We start from the raw sequence: 25,807 nt of genomic DNA, 5'->3' as shown, positions 1-25,807 counted from the left end.
GAAAAAAAAGTTATTCAACAGGAAGTCTAAACAAACCTGTGTGCTTTAAAAACATGTATTGCAAATTGCTGTTTTTTCTTTCTGTTTTCACCAAGCAATGCAGTGAAACAGATAATACAGTCTTGGGTTGTCCTTGTAAACTTTTCATTTTGTTTCTTTGTTATTAACCTTTTTTTTTCCTACTTCCATTTTGTAATTTTTAAATATTACATTGTCATGATTTAACCCCAGCTGGCAGCTAAGCACCATGCAGCTTCTCACTCACTGTCCTCACAGTGGGATGGGGAGAGAATCAGAAGGGTAAAAGTGAGAAAACTCATGGGCTGAGATAAAGACAGTTTAATAGGTAAAGCAAAAGCTGTGCATGCAAGCAAGGCAAAACAAGGAATTCATCCACCACTTCCATGGGCAGGCAGGTGTTCAGCCATCTCCAGGAAAGCAGGGCTCCATCACACGTAACGGTTACTTGGGAAGACAAACACCATCACTCCGAATGTCCCCCCCTTCCTTCTTCTTCCCCCAGCTTTATATGCTGAGTATGATGTCCCATGGTATGGAATACCCCTTTGGCCAGTTTGGGTCAGCTGTCCTGGCTGTGTCCCCTCCCAACTCCTTGTGCCCCCCCGCCCCCCCCCCCCCCCCCCCAGCCTTCTTGCTGGCTGGGCAGGAGAAGCTGAAAACTCCTTGACTTAGTCTAAACACTACTTAGCAACAACTGAAAACATCAGTGTGTTATCAACATTCTTCTGGTACTGAACCCAAAACATAACACTATACCAGCTACTAGAAAGAAAATTAACTCTATCCCAGCCAAAGCCAGGACAACATGTATTTTAGATGACTTCTATTAAGGGAGAGGCAAAAGTGAAATGTTCTTTGGACAGTTGCAGTGGTGCAATTAGGATAAGGCACCTTGTCGCTCTAGATGGTAGCCTAGGAAAGAAGTACAAAGAGGTATGAACAAGAAATGCGTGATTGATATGTGATTTTTGCAAAGGTTACAGCTTGCAAAGGGATGAACAAATCTACCTTGATCAGTTCATACGCTGCAACATATAATGTGTGAAAAGTGTGTGGCAAGGCAGCCAGAGCAAGGGTGGCATCCGAGTTATCCTTCTTTGTGTTCCACATCTGAGGACAGTCTTGGACGGGAGCACCTTGCAGCCAAGGTGGGGTGGAAAAGATACTTGATGACGCACAAGGGGGAAATGGGAGAGCTTGGGGAGAAAAAAGCTACGGTTGGTGACCTTATACCAGGGTTCTCTATTTTAATAAAGAGTCTCGTATAGTTCATGACAGATAGAATTAGGGACCAAGTATGTTGTAGTTATATTTGTGTTTATATTTTTCGCTACCTTTTTTTTTTCCCCCAATGCCCCAGGGAGCCATCTCGAAGACCTCATAAATGCAAGATTTCATTTTCTAATGCTATTTCATTTCCTGGATGGAGGACCTGCCATGAGAAGACCAGACCTCAAATTATAATAGCCCTATAAATAACTCCCTAAGGCAAAAGGAGAAAAGAAAGCTTTTGAAAGACAACCGCAAATGCAAAAATGGAGGTGTTTGGGTTCTTGCAGAACCAGACTAAGCAGCTCTAGTTAGGACGTCATTAATTTAGTGTAAAGTTTTTTGGGGTTTCCCTGTTTATCTCTGTGCTCTGTGTACTTACAAGCCTATATCTCAAAAGTCCTCTGAGGTCTCTTACTTGAGTTTAATTTTCTGCAGTGTTTTGGTGCTTTTTGGCCTGTCCTTAGAGCCTGCTAGAAAATGGAGTCTCCAGGTAAAATTGAAAACAATCCAACAAACTGACTAAAACAAATACAATCACAAATTGAGTAAAAATAGTCTGAAAACACAACTTTTTCTTCTTTCTGGGTGAAGTAGTTTTATTTCAGCAGACCCAGACTGTCTGCCTGCTTTCCACTGGAAATCTGTGCAGAATTGGCACATTGACTAGAATAAAAACATTCCCGAGGAATCGGCATGTTCTGTCAAAACATTTGAACAGCTCCCGTCTCCCAGAGCACAGCTCTGCTGCGGAGCCGGCAAAGGGAGCTCTGCAACGCGTGGTGCCGGCTTCCCCTCCAACCTCCTGTCTCGAATCCACCTTTTCACATAATTACGGGCAAAGTGCTTCAGGTTAAACTATATCTAGCTGCAGTGGGAGTAGAAAAGGAGGTTTGTGAGAGCCTTTTGCACCGTGGTGGGACCTGTGTAAGGGCTGTCCTTTCTCAGTTCCACTAAGGCTGTGTTGTATATGTGAGGAAAAGTCAGGAGGTGAGGCTGTAGGACTCCAGTATCTTCCTGTAGCAGCCTGGGTAAATGTACTGGCCAGGGATAGCCAGGCTGGCAAAGCTGAGCTCCAGGAGAAGTCCTGCTGTGCAGGGACAGGATTCCCCCTTGATGGATGCTTCTGTCCCATGCCTCTTGCTGCTGCATGACTCTCTGCTACGTGTGAGCTCAATCTCCAGCAGCAAAGTTCAATCTCTGTGTTGTGGAGTAATAATAATTTTTTTTTTTTTAATGACTTGATTAATTTAAAAAAAATCATAATCTTTGGCTAGAAAAAGATACACAGCAATTATAGAATGTAACTAAGCAAAGTGTGATTAGCCTCAACCTTTGCAGCAGGACACTGATTACTTTGCTAAGTAGTATCTTAGTCCTCTAGCACTGAAATAAAGGGGATCTCGCTGGTAGGCTGTACTTGGTATGAATAAGAGTGGTAAAATCAGGCCTGCAGCCAATTTACCAGAGGTGCTGTCTGTCTGTTATTGAGACCAATTGCTTAGGAATGTAATTGTGTCATTCCTGTTACCAAAATTGATATCCCCTGACTGACCGCAGCTAAATGAGTTTTTATTTTTGCAGAATTTCTGGGCTGTTGCATGATAAGGTACTGTGATGGACAGCATGCAGTCAGTGGTTTGAAACAAATGAAGTTTTTCTTCATATTTGAATATTTTCTTCATATTTGAAACTGTGCTGATGAGCTAGCAGATGGTGTCCTTTAATGCTGCACAGATGACAGTAGCCTGTTTGAATGAGTATCATACCTACTTGTCTAAGCCCCGTCCAGCAGAAAAATCCTTTATAAAATAACATAGAAGTAAACAAGGTGGGAAGGCAAGCAGCCCTACGTATGTACTTATCTTATACACCATGGCACATGGCAACATAGCAGTTCAGAGCCATTTTGATAAAAAGTGGCATCATTGAGAAATGCGGCAGAAGAGAATGATCTGTGCCATGTGGAGCAAGGAGGGCAGAGGTGGCTTATAAACCAGCCCTAGCTCTGCTTGGGTTAGTGGCAGCGCAGCAATCTTAGAGGGGGTGGGTTGTGAATGTGCATTCCTAACTCTATTACTTATCCCCTGGGCCAGAAGGGCCAGATGTGTTGCATAGGCAACATATTTAATATGTGAATGATCATTCCTGATGGATCCCCTCCAGCCAGTCCAAAAGTTACATTACTGGGCCCCAGCCCACTTCACATAGAAAGACAAGACCACCCAATCTGGTGCCTTTAGGGAAGGGAGAAGGTGAATTACTATGATTACTTTGATTAATAATTTCTCCTGCAAGCAGTTGTACGCTTTGTAGCCAAAATGCTTATATACTGGTGTCTAACCCAAGGCAGCTAAAGCCACACAGTGGCACCTAAAAGCCTAACCATATGATTCTCACTGGAGTTAACAGGCATTATTACTTTCAAATGTTGCTATAACTCCTTTTCTTTTATTTAGTTATGCAAAGTCTAGCATGCTGCGCTTGTAAATTTTGGCCTGAGTGTAAACCATGCTGGCAAAATATGGTCACCTCTGGGACTGAGGTGAAGGCAGTGTACCACTGTATGGCCATACGGGAGGGGAAAACCTGTTAAAATCCTTCTATGGACAATTATGGCAAATATATGTTAAAAGGCTTTGAGACCTTGCACAATGATGAGCCCGTCTCTTCCTAGGAGAGGTAACGGGCTGAAACAACAGTGTCAGAATTGAAGCTTCTTAATATATTATATCACTGTCTTACAAAGATCTGAGACTCGGGTTTGTGCAGACTTACCACTGTCCTAACACAGGAGCAGTCACTTGATTTGCTGAAAGCTTATCGTCTGCAGAGACAGACCTGGAAGAAAGGAAGCGTTCTTGTAGTTTTATGGGCAAAGAAACTAAGGGCTGTGGCTATAACAGTTTTGCTTCACCACCCATTGAGACCAATGGCTGAGTGCCCGCTGTCTTTGCTGGGCACGGAAGTAGATAGCGAGTGACTCCAAGCTTGTGCAGAAACAGGTTGTGGCGAGGCTGCAAACTGCCTTCGCATCTAATGGGCCCTGGCGCAGCACCGCTATTGCTGCCACCTTCTCGGAGCTTCCTGTTGCTGCAGGAAAAGTTTGCATTACATGGAGGAGGATAATGCCTCAAAACATCCCCACTGGAATAAATAAGCATCTTAAGTCGAGAGTTCAAACACAACGTGCTTTTCTACTAATTCTGTAGTTTGGAAATTTTTGTTTGGCATAGAAAAAAATCGGAATAAGTGTTAAATTCATGCTTAAAAGATTGCCTCTCTTCAGAGAAATTTGTTATCATTTTTCTTACTTTCTACAAGGAAAACTTGCTTTTGCAGCAGAGATTTTGACATTAAGTGTCTTGATAGAATAATAGGCGTGAGATGGATTGCAATCTATTGCCTCAAGACTTTGCCAATCATAAACTAAAATCAGTTAATGCACTGAGTTAAATCTTGCTATATTGTGCAATGTGCTAGTAGTATTAAAAAAATCAATCCAGAAAATATATTGATTATATTATCTCCATAGCAACAAACAATAATGGGATAATGTTAGCTTAATAATTGTGCTTTGTGAAAACCTTTCAGAATAATCACTGCATTGTAATCTTTTCACAATATGGAATGCAATAATGCTTCTTCCTTGACTGCAGTCACCATCAGCACTGCGTCAAGAGATGCTGTTTTTGTGTGCATGCATATGTATTCATGGGTAATTTTGCTCCGGGTGAAACAATTTAGCAGACTATTTTGGGATCCATTTTTAAATGGTCAAGACCACAAATTGGCAATTGTTTTCTATGTGGTTTGTTTTCTCCCACCTCCTCTGACAACTGGCTACTGTAAAAAGAGGCCATTAACATTCCTTCTCCTGCATCTTTCTTTACAAGGCACAAAGATTTTGGCATGTAACAAAACTAAATGTCCAGCTACTGTGTTAAGGATTTGCGGGAGAGGGGAACTCTGCTCTAAAGACGTGCTTCAAAGCTGTTCCTTAATTGAATTTCATCTATCATCCTCTAACAATGACCTGTTCCACAGGAGCTGAGATATTTGCCTGTATTTTGGAGGACCTGATTCTCTTGTGCAACCCGCATTGTCATATAAATAACCTGAGGTTGTTATGAATAAATATATGTATATTCTTACATATAAGTAGGGGGGTGTGTGTCTAACATTTTTAGCTTGAAATTTTAGCAGGAGAGTCAGAGGAATAGATACATACATTCTTCATCTGGGTCTTGCTTTTATTTTTACTTCCAGATCAACCCTGTAATTTTGATCTTGAATTAAAAAGAGGTGTTGACCCAAATGTATGATGGAGAGGCCAAGCTTTTAGAGTGGTCAGAAAAAATCAGTTCAATCCCTGAAGTTGAAGCAGCCCCTAAACTGTCCTGTGTCTATGAAAGCCCTCAGGGACCTGGCAGTGGATCAGGAGTCCATTCACCTTCTGGTCATGCCACCAGTTCCTGGTGTAGCTGCTGCGCAAGGGCTGGGTTTAGAGATCAGCCAGCAGAGAGTAGGCTGCTGTCAGATCTTGCCCCAGGAGATTATCCGTGGCTTTCATAGGGTGCCCTGTACTATCCCCAGTGGTACGGTGGGATGCCCCTTTACTTCCCAGGGCGTGAGTGGGTGCCACGTTCTCCAATGGTCACTCCTCCGTCCCCTTTTCTGTGGGACAAACACTGATGTCAGACAGGTTAAACTTTTAGCACCACTTCTTAAGTGATTCATATTATTTTGATTCTTACTTCTGGACAGAATTTGTCCTTCAAATGACCCATAGTTTGATTTCTTACCATTTACCAGACAGGGGGGCCCTTTTCTTTGAGGACACCCAGGAGGTAGCCCCTGCTTTGGAACTACTATTTACAATATGTGACCGTCTTGGAGCCAGGAATGTGCAAACCCTTGACTCTGTAGGTGGTGGCAGTTTGGTACCGTATACATAAGAAATGCAGTACAGTGCAAGCGCTGACGGTTTTCCATTTGAGATGATCTCTTGATAAGGAGCTTGATTGTGCTGTTGTCCCCATGCCATTGTTTTCCTCTAGAGTCCCTCCAGCTTGTTACTTTATGGGGAGGGTGTGATGGAAGAGTTGTTTTCTGTCCCAGGCAGTGGTTACTTTCTGCCAGTGGCCCAATCCCCTAGGAATATGGTTGATTCACAGGGACAGGGAGGAGCAGTGGTTGATCTCGACTTCGTGCCTTGTGCCAAAGCATCTAGTTCTGTATAGCTGTTGCACTGAATGAGGGTGCCAAACCCCTCTCTTCTTTTCTGGGTCCAGATGAATGCAGTTATGAAAAGGCAGCTAAATACATTGATTCCTCTGGAAAATATCTGGTGTTTGCAGGTGTGTGGCATCATTTAAAAAAAAAAAAAGCTCAGATGGATTGACAAGGTTCTTTTTCTGATGCTGCTGCAGAATCCAGCCCTGAGTGATGATCTAGAAACAGAAATGAATGGCTGACACAAGCCAGTTCAATCCCCACCTCCAAAACCAAGCTCCTCTGTCTATTGTAATGTCACAGTTGAAGCTGTGACTGTGCTTCTGCTCGGCACCCCCTGTGCTCACCCTGTGTGCTGACCAGTGGCCTTGCTGATCCCTAGAGCTGTCCCAAATTCTTATTCCACTGCAGCCTCCTGTTTAGTTTCCTTGTGCTATCTCAGCTCCTACTGCTCTCCCAGCCCTCTTTCGAGCCCACACAGGGGTTGGCACTGCGTGTTTCTGTCTGTCTCTTCCTAATCCCTTGTTCCTGGGAGGCCTGATACGGCTTTCTAGTGTGTCTGTTTTCCATGCTTGGATCCTACCAGCTACTACATGGGTGGCTTGTGTCTTGAACAGTGTTTGGCTTCAGGACAGAACATGAAGAGTAACTTACCTTATGAAAACAAGGAGATTTTGTTGGAATAATTATTTTAAGATAGGTGAAGAGTCAACTGCCTGGTGTGATACAGCTGTTGGGTCTGCAGCTTGTCTTGTTCTTGAAGGGATAAAAATACTGTTCTGCATGAGATATTACAACACGTTTCTGTCCATATAGGTTTAGGGTAGGTCCGTCCTACCTGTTGGACTATTGGTCTGGGAGCAGGATGAATCACACAGGGTGTTTGTTCACATGGCTAGGGTGAAGATGCTTGTTGCTCAGCAGCCACGTGCCCCCTCGTGCCCTGCTGAATGTATGGGCTCACCTCAAGGCTTGTGTGTGTCAAGCTGGCTTGTCTGCCCTTAACCTTGTGGCTTTTACAGAGGTGCCATGTGATAGATGGTAGTAAAGAGGGACCTGTCATGCCTATGCCTGGCCTGTCCATGGTACAGATAGCAGCATGCTCTGTTCTGCATCAGAGGCCAGTACAATCTGTAAGGACATTTTTCTCCTTTCATGCTTGAGAGCCTGCATCCATACAAGGTGGGAATTAGACAAGAGGAAGCTGGGCTTGTCCTGCTATGTTAAAATACAGAAATAGTCCTAGTATCTTTCAGTAATGCATTAAGTGGCGTGATTAATGTCAGTCACATGTAATGCTCTTTCCAGGTCTCTTCCCTTGATGGAGTACTCTGCATGCAGCCTAGCGCTTTGATTTGGGCACTGTTTTGTGTCTTAGTGTCATCGCAATAAAAGATCAAAATTTGGGAACTGAACACAGATGGAGTTTGTGATAACCTTTAGTTCTTTCAGATGTATGTTTCAAACCTGGTGGTCACTGATAATTAAGTGGCATTGATTTCATAATCAGTTCATAAGCAATGGTAGCGACCCCTAGCACTATACAAGGGAAATGTCTCTGAGGAGGCCAAGATATTATCACCCCCTGACTATGTAATGTTGCTTCCTAAAGCTGGGGTATTCTTGAAACCAGCCTGTCTAATTAGTATCCGCTTAGGCACAAGTGGGTTAAAGCAAAATGAGATAGCCCAGAGTTTGCATCAGAAGAGAAAGCTTAAACTCTGTAATCCTAATTCTGTAGGTGAAGGTGCAAGGTTTGCATGTGGACATGTAATTTTTCCAGTACTTATTTCAAAGTCTGTTTGCACTCTATGGCACCTAAGAGAGACTATTGCACAATGGGATTGTTCATATGTTTTATCCTTAAAAATGACATTTTTATAATCTGAAGGAATCTGCTGTTGATGGATCTGAGAAGGAGGGGGAGACTCTTCAGAAATGGAGAAACTCCTTGGAGAAAGAGAGTCCCCGTCTCCCTTCTTGGGAAAGAAGTCAATGTTCATTTCTCCAAATGCCAATTTTTTGCCTCCTAAACCAGTGCTGTGTTGTCAGAGTATTCCCAAAATGTTTGTTTTCCTTAGATTTAGCTAGCATGTCTGTCTGTCCTACAAGAAGTTGTTTCCATTTCTTTAAATTACGCAATTACTGCTTTGCTTCCCTTAAGGGAGGCCAGCAAAGGAAACTAATAAAATTCATTCACCATTAGTAAGATGTGCTGAATGCTTATGCTAATCCATCTGAGAGACATTGAGCACACAGTGAAAATACACGTTGCAATGGTCTTCTATTGTACAATGAATTCCGTCCTATAGAGAGCACTGTAATTCTCTGTTTTCCTGTTGTAATTCGAGGATGTAGTAATATTGAGAAAGACAACAAAGATGGTTAGCGATCCAGTGGAATTACATACAAGAAGAGATTGTGTAGGAGAGAATTACACTCAGTTTGGAAAGACGACAACTTAGAAGAGATTTAGTGGAAATTACATACTCTAGTAAAAAAAAAATAGTCCATCATTCCTTTCTCTTTTTTTCTAGTTTCTTGACTTGTTATAAATATGTTTAGCACAGGATCAGAAATTGCAGTGAGTCTGCAAGACCTCATATGGAGCCTTTCATGAACACACATTGCACAAATTGTATTTCTCTTTGTATATGTCTTCATAATGACATGTTTTCTGTTTTTGATAAAGGTTCCTAGAAGCCTGAAGAGGTGTCTTCTGTGACATTTAGTGTTAAGTAAAATAAGGGCCTAGCAGGTTTAAGTGTTATCTAGACAATAGTCCTAATAAAAATAGTACGGTTGCGATTATAGCTCTACAGCAGATATAAACAGGGTCTAAGCTAATGGCAGGCAACTTCCAAATAGATAAAAAGAAATATTATTTTAGCCAGTATAATCAGTCTGGAGAATTCATCATTGCAAGAATCAGGGAGTCAAATACAGCAGCTGGAATAATTTGAGGGTGCAGATAATTTTATGACTAATTACCTTTGTAGCTATGCGTATTACGATAAAAGTAATTGAATCTTAAGCTAACAGTTGGGTGAGGAGGAAACCCTCCCTCTATTTAAAGCATTTTAAAGTTAACCGTGTATGTAGGGTTGTTTTCCTCTTGCCATTCTCCAAAGCCTCAGGCATGTGGTATGTCTGAAAGCTCAGAAATATAGATTGAATTTGTTGATATTCTTATTTCATATACTGTCTATGTTTCTGTGGTGGAGAAGGAATGGTTTTGTAAGATACCAAGAAGGATGACTGAGAAACCTGCAACTTGTCTCTGGCGCTACCATTGACTTCTTGTGTGGCATTTGGCAAATTGCTTAATCTCGTGTACTTCCAACTCCCCACCTGTGACAGATGGGCACTTACCATCCCAGAGATGTTGTGGAAATGAAGTTTGTAAAGTGAAATGAGATTGAAAAGAGAAAGACAAAAAGAAAGTGAGAATCTCATTGCAGTAAGCCGAATTAACGTATGAGGCCATAACTATGTGAGAATGCTTTGGAAAGTTAAGATGAATCAACTAGAAGTGTGAATGCAGCGTGCATGTATGAAAGTGCAGTAAGTCTTTTCCACGAGAAGAATCTCTCTTATTCTGGAAGTGGCTGTGTATCACCTTGAGGGGCTGGCATAGATGGGCTGGGTTATTCATCCTACACTCCATTTTTTTCTAAGTATCCACGTCTTACCTCCTGTGCCTCAAAACCCTCCTTGAGGTTCTTGCCCCCACTATTCTGACTGGGAGGCTGTTCTAAAATCTTACTACTTTGATAGTAAGTAGTACTACTACTTACTTTCATCTAATTTCTAGCAACACTTACCCATGGCCAGTTTATATGCATTTGATCTTTTAGTAATGTAGGCCTTTATATTAAATAAATATTATTCCCTCCCTGATGATTACTCCCAGTACATTTATAGACAGCAAGCATGTCTCCGCCCTTTGGTCTGCTAAAATGAACCTTTGGTTTACTAAAATGAACTCTCCTAATTACGACTTGTAAGACAAGCCTTCTGTTCCCTGAGGATCCTTGTAACCCTTTTCTCCACTTGTTCCATTTTTAATTCATTCCTTTTGAACGTGGCTCATCAGATTTCCATGTATCATTCCAGAGAAAGCATATCCCAGATATTCTACATTTGTAGCTTTCATCATAATTGTTGATCATCATTATCCTGTGGTTGATGTGTCCATCCAGGTTTTTCCCCTCTCTGTTGATTTCAAACAATAATCTACTACTGCAGAAATTCTTGGAGTCAACGTAGTCCCTCTAAGGGTGTGAAGCTTTGCTTTCAACTAAAGACTCTCCTCTGTTGCAGTTGTTCAGGTTCTTTAGGTCATCCAGTTCTTCTGATATGACAATCTCAATTACTCTGCCTGCTGAGGAAAGAATCTGTCTTTCAACCCAGAACCATGAACATACTTCACTGAAGTCTGTCTGCTTTTTGTGCCCAAGTCAGCCCTCAAAACATTGAACAAGGTTTGTCCCAAGCCTGACCCTTGAGAAATCAATAGGTTTCCTCCTTTCGTGCCTGTACTTTTTCCTTCAACTCAGTCCATACTCATTTCCCTACAGCTTGAGTGTTTACTGTCTCTCAATTTTTATCGTTACCTTCATCCCTTTGGGTGTGATGACTGTTTGCCTGCCACCAGACCAAATGCATTACTGAAGCTTGTGTACATCTTCCACTGTTCCCTCACCTAGAAAACGTGTTACCTTCCCAAAGAAAGATAACACACAGTGTATCCCATTTCCCGTTCCTCTGCCTCTCTTTCCTTTAGGTATTTGCTCTGAAGCAGGGTGCCAGGTTGTTACCGGTGGGCCAGAAGTGGTCCCTGCGGGACTGTTAACTGGCTACAGCTGCTCTGTCCAGCCATGCCACTTAAGCAGCGCTGGTGCTTACGACTCAAATGTTAAAAACATATGGTGGGGTTTGTGAGAAAATCTGAGGACTGTGTGTGTTCCATGCACTGGGAAATCTTGCATGCTATTGAGGTCAGGCTCACAATTGTGTATTTACTTGCTTGGCTTCCCCTCCCTCCCACCGACTCTTCAGTTACCAGCCTATTAGAATCAGCCATTAACCTGGTTAATGGGGAGAGACAGCAAATACCAGAAAGGATGATGTGCTTTTCTTAATTCCCTCTTGGAAACCTGACTGTTTAAAACTGTAAATGTCTCAAGAAAAGGCTGAAAAAGGTCCAAAACATGTCTTGCTTTTGTAATGCAGGCACACCCAGGCAGAGGAGAGTGAGATGAGGCTGTGTTCTCCTTAGAGAACTTCACTGGCAAGTGGTCTTTGGGGGTGAAAGGGTAGTGCCCTGCCAAACCTGCCAAGGTGGCTTCGAGCTGTCTGTGTGCAGGCTTCGGCGTGGTGAATAGACATGACTGAATCATATTGTGCCATCTGATCCTTTTGGGTGATATGATCCATTGAGGTGAGATCTTGATGCCATCTGATCCTTTGGGTGATAGGACTCGATCCCAAGAGCCTCAGCCCTCTCTGACCAGGGCAGGTGATGGACAGCAGAAGGAGAAGAGGGCAATGAAAGGCATGGGGTAAGGGCAGAGAGAAAGGGAGAGCTCATGCAAGAGAGGAAACAACCATCTTTAAGGGAAGGACTTGAGCAGTTTCTCCGAACAGTGGTACGACAGCTCCTTGTTCCAGACAGTGAAGGCTATTGCAGCACGTAGAAATAAACCTGCCCACTTAGTTTTTATTAAAGACCTGAAAAGGTAGAAGGAAAAAATTTACAATTTGTTTGGTATTTAGTTCAGGTAATTTTTTTTAAATTGTGTAATGAGAACACATTGTCCAAATTTTCATATGCAGATTCAATTAGTGTTCAGTTAATTAGCCTTTACAGATGAGGATTAACTTAATTACATAACACTAACCTCTCTTAATAACTATTAAGGGTAGGAAGGCTGCTTTTAATAAATTTGGAAGGGCTATATGTGTTTTTTAAAATCTGAAATGGCATACACATAAATTAAACCAAATTATACACAGAGGACAGCCATTAAGGGTAACGATCAAAGGAAACAAACTATGTACATGGCTCAGAATCAGGCTGGTTAGAAGTTCATGCTGTTTTCCTCCTCTTGTCTGCTGGCATCCTAGTGTTTTCACTAGGATTATTACTGGAGATGATGTACAGTCTAGGGTCATTCCTTCAAAGTGGACTGCAGTCTGATACAAGGTTGCTTTAATTAAATGTTAGCTTGTATTAAAAAAAAAAAAAAATTATCAGCTTGGGTACTAGGTTATTAGCAGTTGTTTTTTCCAGGTGGTCTAAATAAAAAAAGACATGTGAAGCCCATTGAATACTAAAACTCTGATCCATAAATGTCATTCATTGTCATTATGTACCATAAATAACTGTATAGATTTTTGTCTCTTGATATGAGGTGTGCACTCAAACAATGATGCTGTGGTTATTAATATCAAAGTGAAGCAGAACATCACGTCTGACTACAGGGTGGTGAGGGTATAGCATATATGGGACTAGTGATGGGATGTGGTGTCTTTGGCCTCTGAATCACAGGTTTGAATCCAAGCTGTCTTGGTAAGTGACTGACATCAAGTAATATGTGATGCTTTTCAGAAAGGGGCAACAAGAGAAGCCTTTTTCCCTTGGCTGTTCTTGCATGGGTAATGTTTCCCACTTGCAGTGGTTTTTGATGGGCACACCATATCCATCTCCACACACAGCTCAGTAGCTTTTGTGGCATTCAGTACCCTACAAAATTCAAGGACTACTGTTATTGCATTCTTGAGGTCGCTTTTTTGAGTCCAGATTTTGAGTTACAGCAGCTTCATGGCCCTCTTCAAACCATTTTATCTAATGACTCTTAGGGACTACAGCTAAGTTCATAAACTTAGCTGTGATTTTTTTTTTTTTTTTTTTCAGCTGCAGCAGGATGAAATGTTTCAAAGCATCCTCCATACAGTCTGGGTTGCTTTAAGCTTCAGCTTAAGCTTAAAGTCACTTAAGTCCCCATTTGCAGCCACGAGATCTGCAGGTATCAAGCAACTAGTAAGAATAGGTTGGATATGCCTCATGTTAGACACCCCAAAAATCAAAATGCATGGTACTACTGCCTTTTTCTGAAAACTTTGGCTTAGTGCCTACACCCGTTTTCAGCAAGGAGGAAAGATGACATTGCTGCAGATTTTTTTCTTGCTGTGAGGAACTAGCAAGGTGAATATGCAACAAGGGGGAAATTGCTGAAGGATCTGTCTTGGAGTGGCAGAATCTATTGCAAAAAGGAAAGGGGATACTTGAGCCAACGGAGCCCTTTCTAAAGCCCTTTCATGTATGCGCTGCTCAAGCTGAAGCCTCAATGTTCGGTATCTCAAGATAGATGGTTGGCAATGACCAGACTTTGCTCTGGCTGATGCAGACCCAAAACTTATTCCCTTCTATAGGGGTTGCACCCGTATCCCTGAAAGTGGGATTTGGCCTTGTGAGTGGTTCTGCCCACAGATGCAGCTGATGATACACGCTCAGAGGAAGGGGAGAATGCAAATTCCCTGTAGGGAGGCAACCGCCAGCCATGTAAACAAAGAAGCCTTCTGGGTGTGCAGCAGTCAGCCCACTTGAGCTGCTGTTTCCATGGTATACCAGATGCTGTAAAATATGCTTTCTTCAGGGAAAGAAGCTTTTCATACTCCTGCATTATCATGTTTGATAATGGGCTGTCATCAGGCTGGTACCTCACTGTAGGGGCCACACACAGCAAGTCCCCCCTGCCCTAACCCTTTTCTGAGTTGTTGATGACAATCCATATTCTGCAGCTTCCAAACAAAGAAAAAGCTAAGTGATTTTTCTGATTTGGAACAGCATTACTGACTATGCTTTTACACTTCACTGTTACGAGTGACTGTTTAATGTGCTACAGTTCCTCCTGATGCACATGGTGTCATCTCGTAAGACCGTGCGTTGTTTTGCTTTTCAGTTTTCTTCTGTTTTCTGAAAAAATCAGAATACATATGTTTCCATTTTTCCCTGATTATCCCCTTCCTACCCCCCCCCCCCCCCCATTGCTTTATTATAGCTCCTGTTTTATGGCTGTTTAAGCCCCTGGGTACATGTCAGCAGGCACCATTTCTGAGTTTGCTTCCTCTCCTTGTGTTTACCCGCTGGGTGATCTTGAGTCAAAGAGAGGTCTCTACCTCTGTTTTCTCGTAAAACAGTTGCTGCTGGTGGGCAGGTGCTTAGTTATCCTGTAGGTACTAAGTACAATTGCAATTATAAACCTGGACAAACCTGCAATAATGAGCCTTGGAGCAGATCGACCTCAGCTAGCGTAAATAAGTTACCAAAAGCACTTACGAAGCTTGCTGTGCTTCAAACATGACTCATAGGAGGAGGAGGATGTTTTCAAGGTACCTGTCTACTGGAAGCTGTGTTCAGGGATGATACTGCAAAACAGGCAGAGCTATGTGGACGTGGCATATCCCCTCACTGTGTACTGAGACCACCGCAGGTTCATAGGCCTTCTGCATGGCTATCGAGAAGAAACACAAGTACCTTCATACAACTCCAGCTTCCTCCAGCTGAAAGGCCTGCCTTGGCTTGTGAGGGATGCACACCCGCGTTCCCTCTGCCTTGCCCATGCTCCAGCCACCGCAGCCTCACCGCACTCTGCGTCTGCTGTTTGCTCGTCTTTCCTAGGCAGTCCGACGAGACCTGGTCCCGGGTGCTCACCGTGCCCGTGAAGGGGGCCAGGATAGCACTGGGGCCCGGGGGTGGGCGGTGGAGGCAGGCAGTGGTGCGTATGCGTGTGCGGTGGTGCAGGACGTGAGAAAGTATCCTGGATTGTAGAGAATGAGCGCTTTTTTTCACGAGGATGCTGTCTCGCAATCTCTCCCAGATACTTTTCAACTCCTCCTCTCCCCCCATCCTGCAGACGTGTACTTTTCACTTTGGGGAAGAAAAAGTAAGCGTGGTTAATTTTAAGCCAGGGCAATCATTTAGGAGAGCTGGAGGTGGAAAACCAGTTATTGGTTAACAGGCCTGATTTGAAACGTGTTCTGCCTGACCCCTCTACTGTAGTGAGCCAGGAGCAGCGCTTCCAAGAAGCCGGCTTTCTGGAAGGCTTTTTCACTGAATCATTTAAAGCCTAGGCTTCTTGTAAATGTTAATATCCTGCTGGCTCGCTGGAATGCAGCTGGTGGATACAGCGAGCGCAATACCTACGCGCGTGCTCGCAATCCAAAGCAAAACATAGGCAAGGTTCAGGCTGCGGTTTGGGATGTCCTCCCTGACGGCCCAGGCTAGGAGGAAAGCGGGCTGGAGGGCAGACCTGATTCGGCATCGTCTCACGAGACTGGAAGTCCCTCTGCCCCGTGCAGCCGATAGCGGTGTGATACAGCAGCGCTTTGCACCCCGCGTTCGACTCTGCCCGGTAACCTCGAGCAGAACCCTGTATCGCGCTGGTGCCTCAGCGTGGCTGTAAATGTCAGCTGTGTTTACGCAGGTTGGAGTCACTCTCCCAGGCAAAGCGGTCAGAGTGCACCGATGAGCCGAGCCTGCTTTACGCAGCCTTAGATGGCCGCCTGGAGAATAGCGCTGGGGGGAATTTGGCCCCAGGATTTCCCCTTGTATCAGCAGGGGAAGGCAGTAGGCAACCTTTGTAATGCTGAAATCGTAGCAATTGCAGGCTGAAATCCTGCTACTGCTGAAGTATCGCTATAGCAAAATGCTGGTCAGTGTGAATGCATATGTACCTTTTCCCCTCCCTCGGTGTCTGCAGATAAAAGCCTCTGAGTTAGCTGTATGTGTTTGTGGTATCACAAAGGCTTTGTCCACCTTAGTTTCTGTGTGCTAATGGATGAGGCTTTTCTGCTTACCTTAGTAGTATTTTTCAGGTAAGAATATCTTTTTTTCAGGCAATCATCTAAACCACCATTTTCATAATTTTATCTTTACTGTGTTTTCTTACACGCCATCCGATGCTTCAGCTTTTTGTAGCTTAAGGAAAACCTAAAGTTCTTGCCTTAGCCTGGAGGCATGTTGTCCTGTAGAATAAACATATTGCAAGTCCAGGATTAAAAAAAAAAAAAAAAAAAGCACAACTGTATTAAGAATAAAAAACAGTTGAAGGGCTCTGTAAGAGGAGGACTGTAGGTGATGGCAAGTGCTTTGCTAATTTGGGTGATAAATTAGCACCCGAGGGTGATAAGTAGGATAACTACTTTTGATTACCAGATTTTCTTTTGCTTAGTGTGGTAAAATGCTCCCAAAGCATACACACATTACATGGTCTTGTTTATTTATGTCTGTGGTTAATGTATTTACGATAGTTCATATTGTTCTAGCTAATATTCTGCAGTATGTCATAAAGAATAAGGAAGATTCAGTAAGAGGCATAAGTATTCTACTTTGTTAGTGAATTTTCTCTGAAGAATGAAGATAGATCACAATAGTCTTTCTTGAATTAATATAAATGCAGATTAATGCAGTCAAATGTGTTATTTTTCCATAGACAAGTTACAAACACAATGCAGTATGATTCTCAAATATCGCAGTTTTGTTAAAACAGGGTTTTTTATATACACTTTTGGGGATACATTTTGCACACCTTCTTTCAGATTAATCAATTTGAATTCATTTAGGACACTAACAATTTAGTATAGTGGCAGGTTTATTTAGATAAATGGATACCAATTTTCATCAATTATGAAAATGAAACACAGTAAAAATTCTAAAAGTTTGTTAAAATAAATCTGTTTACTGTTCTGCAGAGTGTCCCAGGTGACTGCCTTGTGCTAAACTCCAACTTTGCAGGTTTGGGTTTTTTTTAACAATGTAACTAAAACCAAAACAAGACAACCTTTCCATGTTCCCTGTGTTTCTCTTGTGTGTATTAAGACATATACTTATTCTGTTATTAATTTCTCTATCAGTTTTTCCATCCACACACAGATCAGAAAAAAATTGTCAGGACCCCATTCATGAAATTAGTATTAAAAAAAAAATTATTAAATGGTAACATATTTTGGAGTGTAAAACCCTGATGAAAACATGTTTCAAGTCATTCCAGGTCTTCTTGGGGGTTGGGATTGTTTTTTAGTCATAATTTTTAGACTCTACTGTCACAGATGGACAATGAGAGAAAGGCGAGGTTATGAGTTAATACTATGGTTCTCCTCATTGAGGTTCAAAGCTTTGGTATGAGTGTTAGCAATACTGTATAATAGAGTTTCTGTTAAGTACTATTCTAAAATATTTTGTTATTTTTCTTTTATCCAGGGTTTTTGGGAAAATCACACAAAACTCATAAAGGAGTATGGACCTGTTTGTGGGTAAGCTTAGCAGTGCCATCAGCTTTCTTTTTTTCTGGCTTTTGCTCTTCGGGTTTGTTGGGTGGGAGAGGAGAAAATACCAAGATAAGATATTAATCAAAATGCAGAGTGCGGTGTTTCAGTCTGGGGGACAGAGGTGGAGGTTGTTTGATTATGTGCAGAAACTAACCTTGGCTTATTTTAGTTCAGCATTTGGTGTTGGACTTCATTCTTCTCTTTCTAATTTTAATTATGTACATAAAGTTTAGTCTTTTTCAGAACTGTACAAAGCTACCAGCCTTCAATATTCTCTTTTCATCTGCATATTCTTTATACTTATAGTGAACAGCAGAAATAATAATTTATCATCTTAAAAAACCCTCACTTAGTTTATAAAATAGTATGAATTTGGTTCAGCTGTTGCTAACTATATTTATGCAAAATTCCTAAACTTAAAATACAATGAAGTACAGATTAGAAATGAGGCATTCCTCTCTCTATAGCTCAGCTGTGCTATCTTAGCAGTTTATTGGGAGCAAAGAGGGTTTAAGCAGTAATATCCCTTCATACAAGCCCTTCCACATTTCTGTGAATGTTATTTCTGTTCCAAAAAACTACTTCCCAGTTGTCATCATTTTAAGTAGAAATGCAGTTATTTCATAGTAGCTTATATTGTTGTGGTCAGTTGGTGTTTCTAGCATAACTATTATTTCAATATATAAGTATCAAGCAATATCCACAAAGTACAGACAATGTCACAATTTTTCCCTATGTTCTGCAAAGGGTTTTAGACACTTGTAAGAGAGCGTATATGAATGTGTGTGTGCATATTTGATCATAAATGATATAAATATGCTTTGTATGCTCTTCCAGCAAAAAAGCTCTATCAGAAAGAAGTCAGGCTCAGCCATATGAAGCATTTGATGCTCCAGCCAGAGCTGCCTTGTGGCATTTATGCTCAGCCCTAAGGACAAAGTGCTGCAAGAAGTGATGGAAATAATGAATTCCAAGGGTTAGGTACTTGTCTAAGAGGAAATAATACAGTGTCTTAGCTAGCCAGGAATGGAGAAAGATATTCATTAACGCTGTGGCAATTTGTATGTTGTGTAACAAATGGAAAATGACTGAGGCTTATTATCTCCGTGACCTTTGGTGTGATGCCCTTAAATGACAATAATGTAAGAACACTGGCATTCATTCCTCAGTGTATTTCCCTCCTTATTAATATCATGCCTATTTTTTTCGAAGCTGAATTCAAGACAAGTTGCTATTTAGTCGTCTGTCTGCTCACTCGGCCAGGCAAAGGCTATGTCATTGGAGAAAGAAATGTATAATTACAGCGTGTGAGCGGATAGATAGAAAGTTTCATTTTTCCAATCGACCCACAGCTGTTAGGGAATGAAACCTCTGTGAGACTTGCATGGGCTGCAAAGCTGGATGATGGCGGTAGTGGTCAGCCAGGACAATTCTGCCTCTTTGGGATGCTGTAGGTAGGAGGAGTGAGCAGATTGAGCATAACTACGTCCTATTTATTGTATGCATGAAAAACATGTGAGGGATCGAGGAAGTGGGCAGAGAAAAAAATGCTGCTTTTTGATATCTCCCAGGAAAACAAAGCTGGGCTCAAACATTACTGCGCTCGAGGTAAGCTTTATTTGTAGTTGAAGAAGGATGTTTTAAAACCTGGTTTGTGAGCTGCTGTTCAATAGGTGTGGTATGTGTTGGGGGGTGTTCACCATGGTCCTGTCAACTAAAGAAATTCCTTCTCCATCCCTATACGTCTTCTGTGTGTTTCTTTCTGTGGTTCTTTGAAACAGGCAATAAAAGGTAGGTGTGTTTATGTGTATGGTCCCAGCAAACTATTGGATCTGGCACTTGGAAGGAGATGTGGCATTTTGCTTTTTCCAGATTGAATACTGCTTTCCAATAAGCATAAAGAGCAATGATCCTTATTTCTACAGTGGTGAAGTGAGTTGAATACAAATCTTTGGAACTGAAGCCTTTTTTTCTTTCTAAGGTCACTTGAATAGTCTGAATGATACCATCACAACTGTTTTCTTTTGTGTGTGAATTGGTTTCCTTGACAACAGGATGTCAAATCAACTTTTCAGCTTTAATCAAGTCAAAACAATATATCCCTTCCATTCCAAAAGGCCTCAAGTCGTAGAGAATTATTTCAAGTAAGGCTTTTGTGGGTCACAAAAGCATTTTTTTTTTCTTCGCTCCGGTGTGCAGATCCAAAGGAGAGGTGATGGTATTACTCTTTTATAGAGAGAGACAATGCAAATAGTCTTCAGTTGTGAGTGTGTGCTGTGAAAACCGTCTGTTTTCATACTGAGATGGCCCAAGATGGAGGCCAAGGCAGAAACAAACAGCTTTGGTTTGGTGCAAAAGCAGATTTGGAACATTTCTATTCAACAGGGGAATCCAAGCCACTGACGTGACTTTTGAAGAGATCTTGCAACAGAGTGGTAGTCTTTGGTTCAGCTGTAGTTTGGACTACCTTCTATAAAAATATCTCCTCTAAAATATGTGTGCTGGTTCTCCATAACAAAAACAAAAAGTGAAGAATATCCTATTTGGCAAGCAATGTACTGATACATGTTAAGATTCGTCTTGAATATTCTCCTTTTTGTCCTAAGAGTTTTGCAGGAAAGTAGTCCTGGTTTCTGTGGAAATTAGTGACTTATGTCACTTTTTGGGGGGATTAACTTTGATGTTTTGATGCTTTATCTTCACCCCCACCATTGTTCCATTTCAATTGTAGGTTGCGGCTACTGATCAGAAATAGGTGGTAAGAACAGACAAAGAAACAAAGAACTTCTGGGTTGAAGAGGAGAAATAAAGTGGGAGAGTATACTTTATGGAATCAGAAAAGCAACTGCTACAACATGGGCAGATCTGTAGAGTCAGTGAGTTAGTTTTACTTTATATACACACTTCATATGCATTTGACCACTCTACTGCGATTGCACCATTATGACTTTACAGCACTGTAAGCATGTATGGCTGATTTGGAGTTGGAGAGTAGTGCCAAAGTAATAAATATATTCTTGGCCCAACAATACGCTACTAGTGAAGGAACAGAAAACATGATACAGCCCTACATGGGCAGGTGAGTGCCTCTGGGATGAATGAACCTATTCTGCCTTCATCTGTAGCAATGCATTTGGATGTGGGGAAGAGTGTAAGAGTTCATAACATAGATGTTGCTGTGTATAAACAAAGAGTAAGAACAGAAGATTAACATTTGGTGCAATTTGTAGGGTGACACTCTTTCTTCATGTCCTTTTGCATCTGAAACAGCTTGCAGCAGGTCAAACCCTATTCTTACTCTTCCTTCACTTGAACTCTCAGCTTCAATCTGCTGTGAGATGTCTGAACAACTATGTAGTAGAAGTGCTAAAGAGGACAAGAACAAAGTAAGGCAGAGGTGAAGAGATGGGTATAGGACTAGCAACGGGATGGAGTTTGGATTAAACCACCTCTAGAAAGCAAAACACAATTGGGGTGTTTGAGCTCAGGGTTGTCAGGCTATGAACTGGCAAAGGGAGGCGACAAGCTCAAAATCTGCATTTTCTAATGGGGGGAGGAACTAACGACAACATTTCTAACAAGATCCAGTCGTAAACAATTCTCAATCCCTAGTAAAACCACCAGCAGCAGACTGCATCTACCCATGCTGAGCCTCTGCTGGGCTCCAGCATAAGCACACCAGTATCAGCACAGTACCACAGAAAGCATGTCAAGGTGCAGGTACTCCTGAAACACCTTATGAAAACACAGATTTGAATGGAGCTCCATTTCCATATAAAGAGTATCTTGTTTTTCAGTGGGTTACTTCAGCACGTTTTTAAGTAATACACAGAAAGCAACTTAAAGTAGGACAGGCGATTTTTCTTAAGGTGTCTACAGAATTACTCAATGTCTGATGTGTGGGTGGTGTTTTGTTTTTTTCCTTAAAGATGTCCTAATATTCCTTAAACTATTTTGTAATAAGTCACTATTGGAACCAAGATCAAGCCTGGTCACTTGAATGATTGGGTAGTTTAAAGGATTAGGATATATCACGGCACCCATCCCTAACTTGAAATGTGTCCAGGGGTGAGTTGTGATTGTAAGCTATGCTGGCAGCTGACAGCTTTTCAGAAGTCTATGGAGCCAGAGTTGGTTCTGTCTTAACGCTTGACTTCTCCTCTCCCAAAAAAATGTCACTGCAGATGGCACTAGTTAGCATTTCTGCAGATGAGTCTATAATCAAATAGTTGTGGACAAGAAACAGGTTTTTCTTGCTGCTGCTCCTGGCCTTTGCATCAGGGCTGAGGCACACTGGTTAGTCACTGCAGAGGTTTGGGGCTTTCCCCTTTTGTGGACAGAAGAGGGACATGTGTTTCTAGGGTTTGGGCATCTGGAACTTTTCTCAAAGCCTTATCTTTCCTTCTGCCCTCCTCAAACACCTCGGGCCAAACCTGAGGTGGACAGGGGCAGGATCTCCTCCTACAGGGAACAGCTGATGTCTTCATCATACAGTTAATTTACCTGAGAAATAGTGTCTTTATTGCCATTTTAATTTCACAAACTTTTTTTTTAACCTTTCTGTTTCTAGCCTTATTCTGCTTTATGTGGAAAGAGTAATCCCAGGACAGGTATTCTCATCTTTGTCTCTGAAGGCTCATGTAAAGAAATAATTTAGTTTTATGAAACAATCTTATCCTTTTGTATTGGGGGTCTAATGGACTTACTACCTCTCCTGTGGACCTTCCTTTATTTTGATATTTTAAAAAATCTACTTTTCATATTTCAGCCAGAGAAAATCATACCTGGGCAAGGATAGGGGGGACGGAAGAAAAACAGGCTTCCTATTTCTGATCTGTAGCTCTTCATAATCTCTGTTTCACATTTAACCTGATAAAGATTTTTGGTAGTCTCACTTGCCTGGATCTTTGTTTTCTTACAGAATAGTGTACTTTTTTGGCCAGTTTATTTTTTTCTCACTGTGTTTTCTCATTTATGTGTTGTGATAAGGTCCTTTGACTCTGTAGGATTGTTGATCAGCCCCAGAATTGCTATTGTGAATGAGTTATCTCTTTTTCCTTTAAATACTGCAAACTGTGGATACAGTACCGCAGACCCCTTAAACATGTGCCTAACTTTGAGCACATGAGTAACCCCATTAAAGTCAATGGTATTACTCAACATGCTTCAAGTTAGGCAGAAGTTTATCTACGTTGCTGAATCAGGGCCATAAAAGAAACAACTGCATTTGCACCTGAAAAATATTTTTACTGCTGTTGGTACACATAAACACCTAGGTTTATTGTAGCTGAAAGAAGTTAAGGGGGAGAAAAATATTTCTTCCCCCTCCCCACCCTCTCTTTTGACAGCACTTTGCATGTAGACAATTTTATTGCTCCTCTGTGTAATGTGCTAGCCATTCTCTCTGAAATGGAAAAGATCATCTCAAAAATTGACTGAACAATAGGAGAATCTTAACATTCTTAAATTAAACTTTCAGACCCCTTCTTTGTTTTTTTGGTTTGTTTTTTTTTTTAGTTAATGTTTTCAGAATTTGTTAATAGTAACCTATTTTTTAAAAATTGTCTTTTAAAAAAGAACTGAAACCCAAAAATATTCCTGGCAGTAATGTAGTGTCACGGTACAATGCTACGTCTCCATCTGACTCCCCACACTTAACCATAATTAGGTATTGGTTATAGTTAGTTCCAACGGTTAAATCAAGCTGCTGGAACAAGTCCTGTGAGTTACGGGTATATCATCACCAGTTTCTCTTCTTCTCTCTAGAGCTAATTGGTCTTAAAAACATAGCCTTTTATGGGACTGATGCCTAAAGATTTACCCAAAAGGTGGCATACCACACTGTTTTGAGAATTGGAGTCTAGTGTTATTGTTACGGTTGTAATTGTTTTTGTGGGCTGCCTGATCATTCTGGAGTATTTTAAGTTCTGCATATGGAGACCTGTGGGATGCAGTTTATAGGCAGAATTTATGGTAAATTAGTTGACTGGTTTAATTCTGGCATGTTTCAAATGTACTTAGGTCTCTGGAACATTGCAAATTGATGCTTAGTGTACAAGTAATGTTGAAGGTATTCATTAATGAGCTCTTCTTAGCCATGGACAAATCTTATGTGTGGACTGTGACCTCCCATGAGAACCATGCAACTTGAGCTTGTCTACTCTGTGATAGCTGTTGATTTGTTACTGTAGCCTCTTGCTGTCCTGGTCAGGTCCAGGGACACTTGTATTCTAGGTATTCACAGACAGAGACACCAAAATGTCACAGTCCCAGCCCTCAGCGCAGGCAAAACCATTTGGATAGAAATGTTTGATGCAAGTGGTAAACTCTTCTGCATGCAAAGCTCTCTGTCTCTTCTCTGAGACTCCAGGCGTTGCCCTGGGGTGGCTGAGCTGCATGCATGTGCTCACTGCTGTGCTTTTTCCAAGTTTCTTTCCTCCATCCATGACTGCTCCATGACTCTACTGCAGCTGTTCAAGCCAATGTAAGTCAAAGACCTGATGTAATCTTTTACACCTCTGGAAAGAGAGTTTGAAATCCAACCAAATGAGACAGACAACATTTTATATGCTCCTGGCAAGGCAGCAAAGGACAGCGCCCGTCACCTGCACAATGTTCCTGATGCTCGTTTCTGTACTCATGGCATGTGCAAACTGCTGTGTTTGTAGCTTCAGCGAATTACTGTTCGCATAGAGGGAAATCCCCTGGTTGGTACGGCTCAGAAAGGCCCTGGGAGATTGGCCAGAACTGTGTCAGCCCCTAAGATTGACGAGGGAAGCAGAGAGCAGGCCCTTGTACCATATCTTAGCATTTGAGGAACCTGATTAAACCTTGATCTGCTTCTGCATGTGCAAGTAGCAGCTTTGGCCAGGAGGAGGTTTCACCTCCGTTTGCTCCCAGGGAGGTGTTTCTTCATTCCCTGTTTCCTTGCAAGTTGGATGTGCAGCACTAAGCTGTTAAAGGATAGTCCTTGTGAGCTCCAGGTTAAGATTATTTGAAAACTGAAGTTTCTTTTGAAAACATCCTGCCTGATGAGTGTTTTACACCTAATATAGAGCATGGGTGATCTTTGATCTGTACTGCCTGCTTAGCTAATTAATGCTTAGAATCGTCATTTTAAAGGACTTGGGATAGGACTGCTAAAGAGATTGCCTCTTCTTATCATGTACCGCCATTGTGATCAGCACCTGCATACCAGACCGTGTCATCCTAATTCAAGGCAGGGGGAGGAAATATTCTGAGTGAACCCTACAGTTATAAAAACTAGTTTACTAGACTTAGTTTCACTTTGATCTACCGTCTTCACCACCCACCAGAGCTTGCATTTGTTAATCTTCTTAACAGGCTGTATAAAGTCTACCTTTCATTTGGGAAGAAGCAGGCTGAGGGCTTTTGAAAGACTGAAGAATCTGAGGCATTATTTCAGTATACCAATCCCACTAGAAAGTATGGGAAAACAGCAGTATTGTAGATTTTGCTGTGCATATTAAATGCTTTCATTAGAATTTCCTAAAGCACCCAGAAGTATTCATGCAAGCCTGAAGTGGATACGTACAATATGTAATGTTCAGGAGCTATTAATGGTCTCTGGCTTCACCTGCTACCTACTTGATTATGAACTGGTGTTCCCAGTGCCATGCATGGTAATTTTTAAATGAAGTTCCTGAATCATTTCCCCCCACTCTCCACAGAGGGAGGAAAATGCATCATCCCTCCCAGTGCGTGTGTGCGTGTCCCCTTCTCTTTCTTGGCAGCCTTTGAAGCAGATCAACTTTAAACTAATGCTGCAACTCAGGAGCAACTCCTCGGTTGCCCAACACTTCACAGGAGAGTCAGGTTATTGCCTCGCCAGGTGACTCTAGTGCCAGTTTACCCTTCCTTGTGGCAGCCCAAAGAAACCCAAAAGCAGCTTGTGACTGCTTTCTCGTGTGCCATGAGAGGCATCAAG

The 25,807-nt window shown here is 41.9% G+C and overlaps 1 protein-coding gene across 2 annotated transcripts in view; it reads left to right on the top strand.

Annotated features, from left to right (window-relative positions):
- The window catches only part of TBXAS1 (thromboxane A synthase 1), a 242,772-nt gene that overhangs the window by 75,033 nt on the left and 141,932 nt on the right, over window positions 1–25,807 (top strand). For both annotated transcript variants that reach the window (XM_075051801.1, XM_075051800.1), the window contains exon 5: window positions 17,792–17,844. In XM_075051801.1, the coding sequence (XP_074907902.1) occupies window positions 17,792–17,844 (53 nt within the window). The remainder of the gene's footprint in view (window positions 1–17,791; window positions 17,845–25,807) is intronic.

This window comes from Buteo buteo, chromosome 19 (assembly GCF_964188355.1).
Source record: "Buteo buteo chromosome 19, bButBut1.hap1.1, whole genome shotgun sequence".
NCBI lineage: Eukaryota > Metazoa > Chordata > Aves > Accipitriformes > Accipitridae > Buteo > Buteo buteo.
The sequence above is the reverse complement of the archived record's forward strand: the minus strand, read 5'-3'. Positions and strand labels throughout refer to the sequence as shown.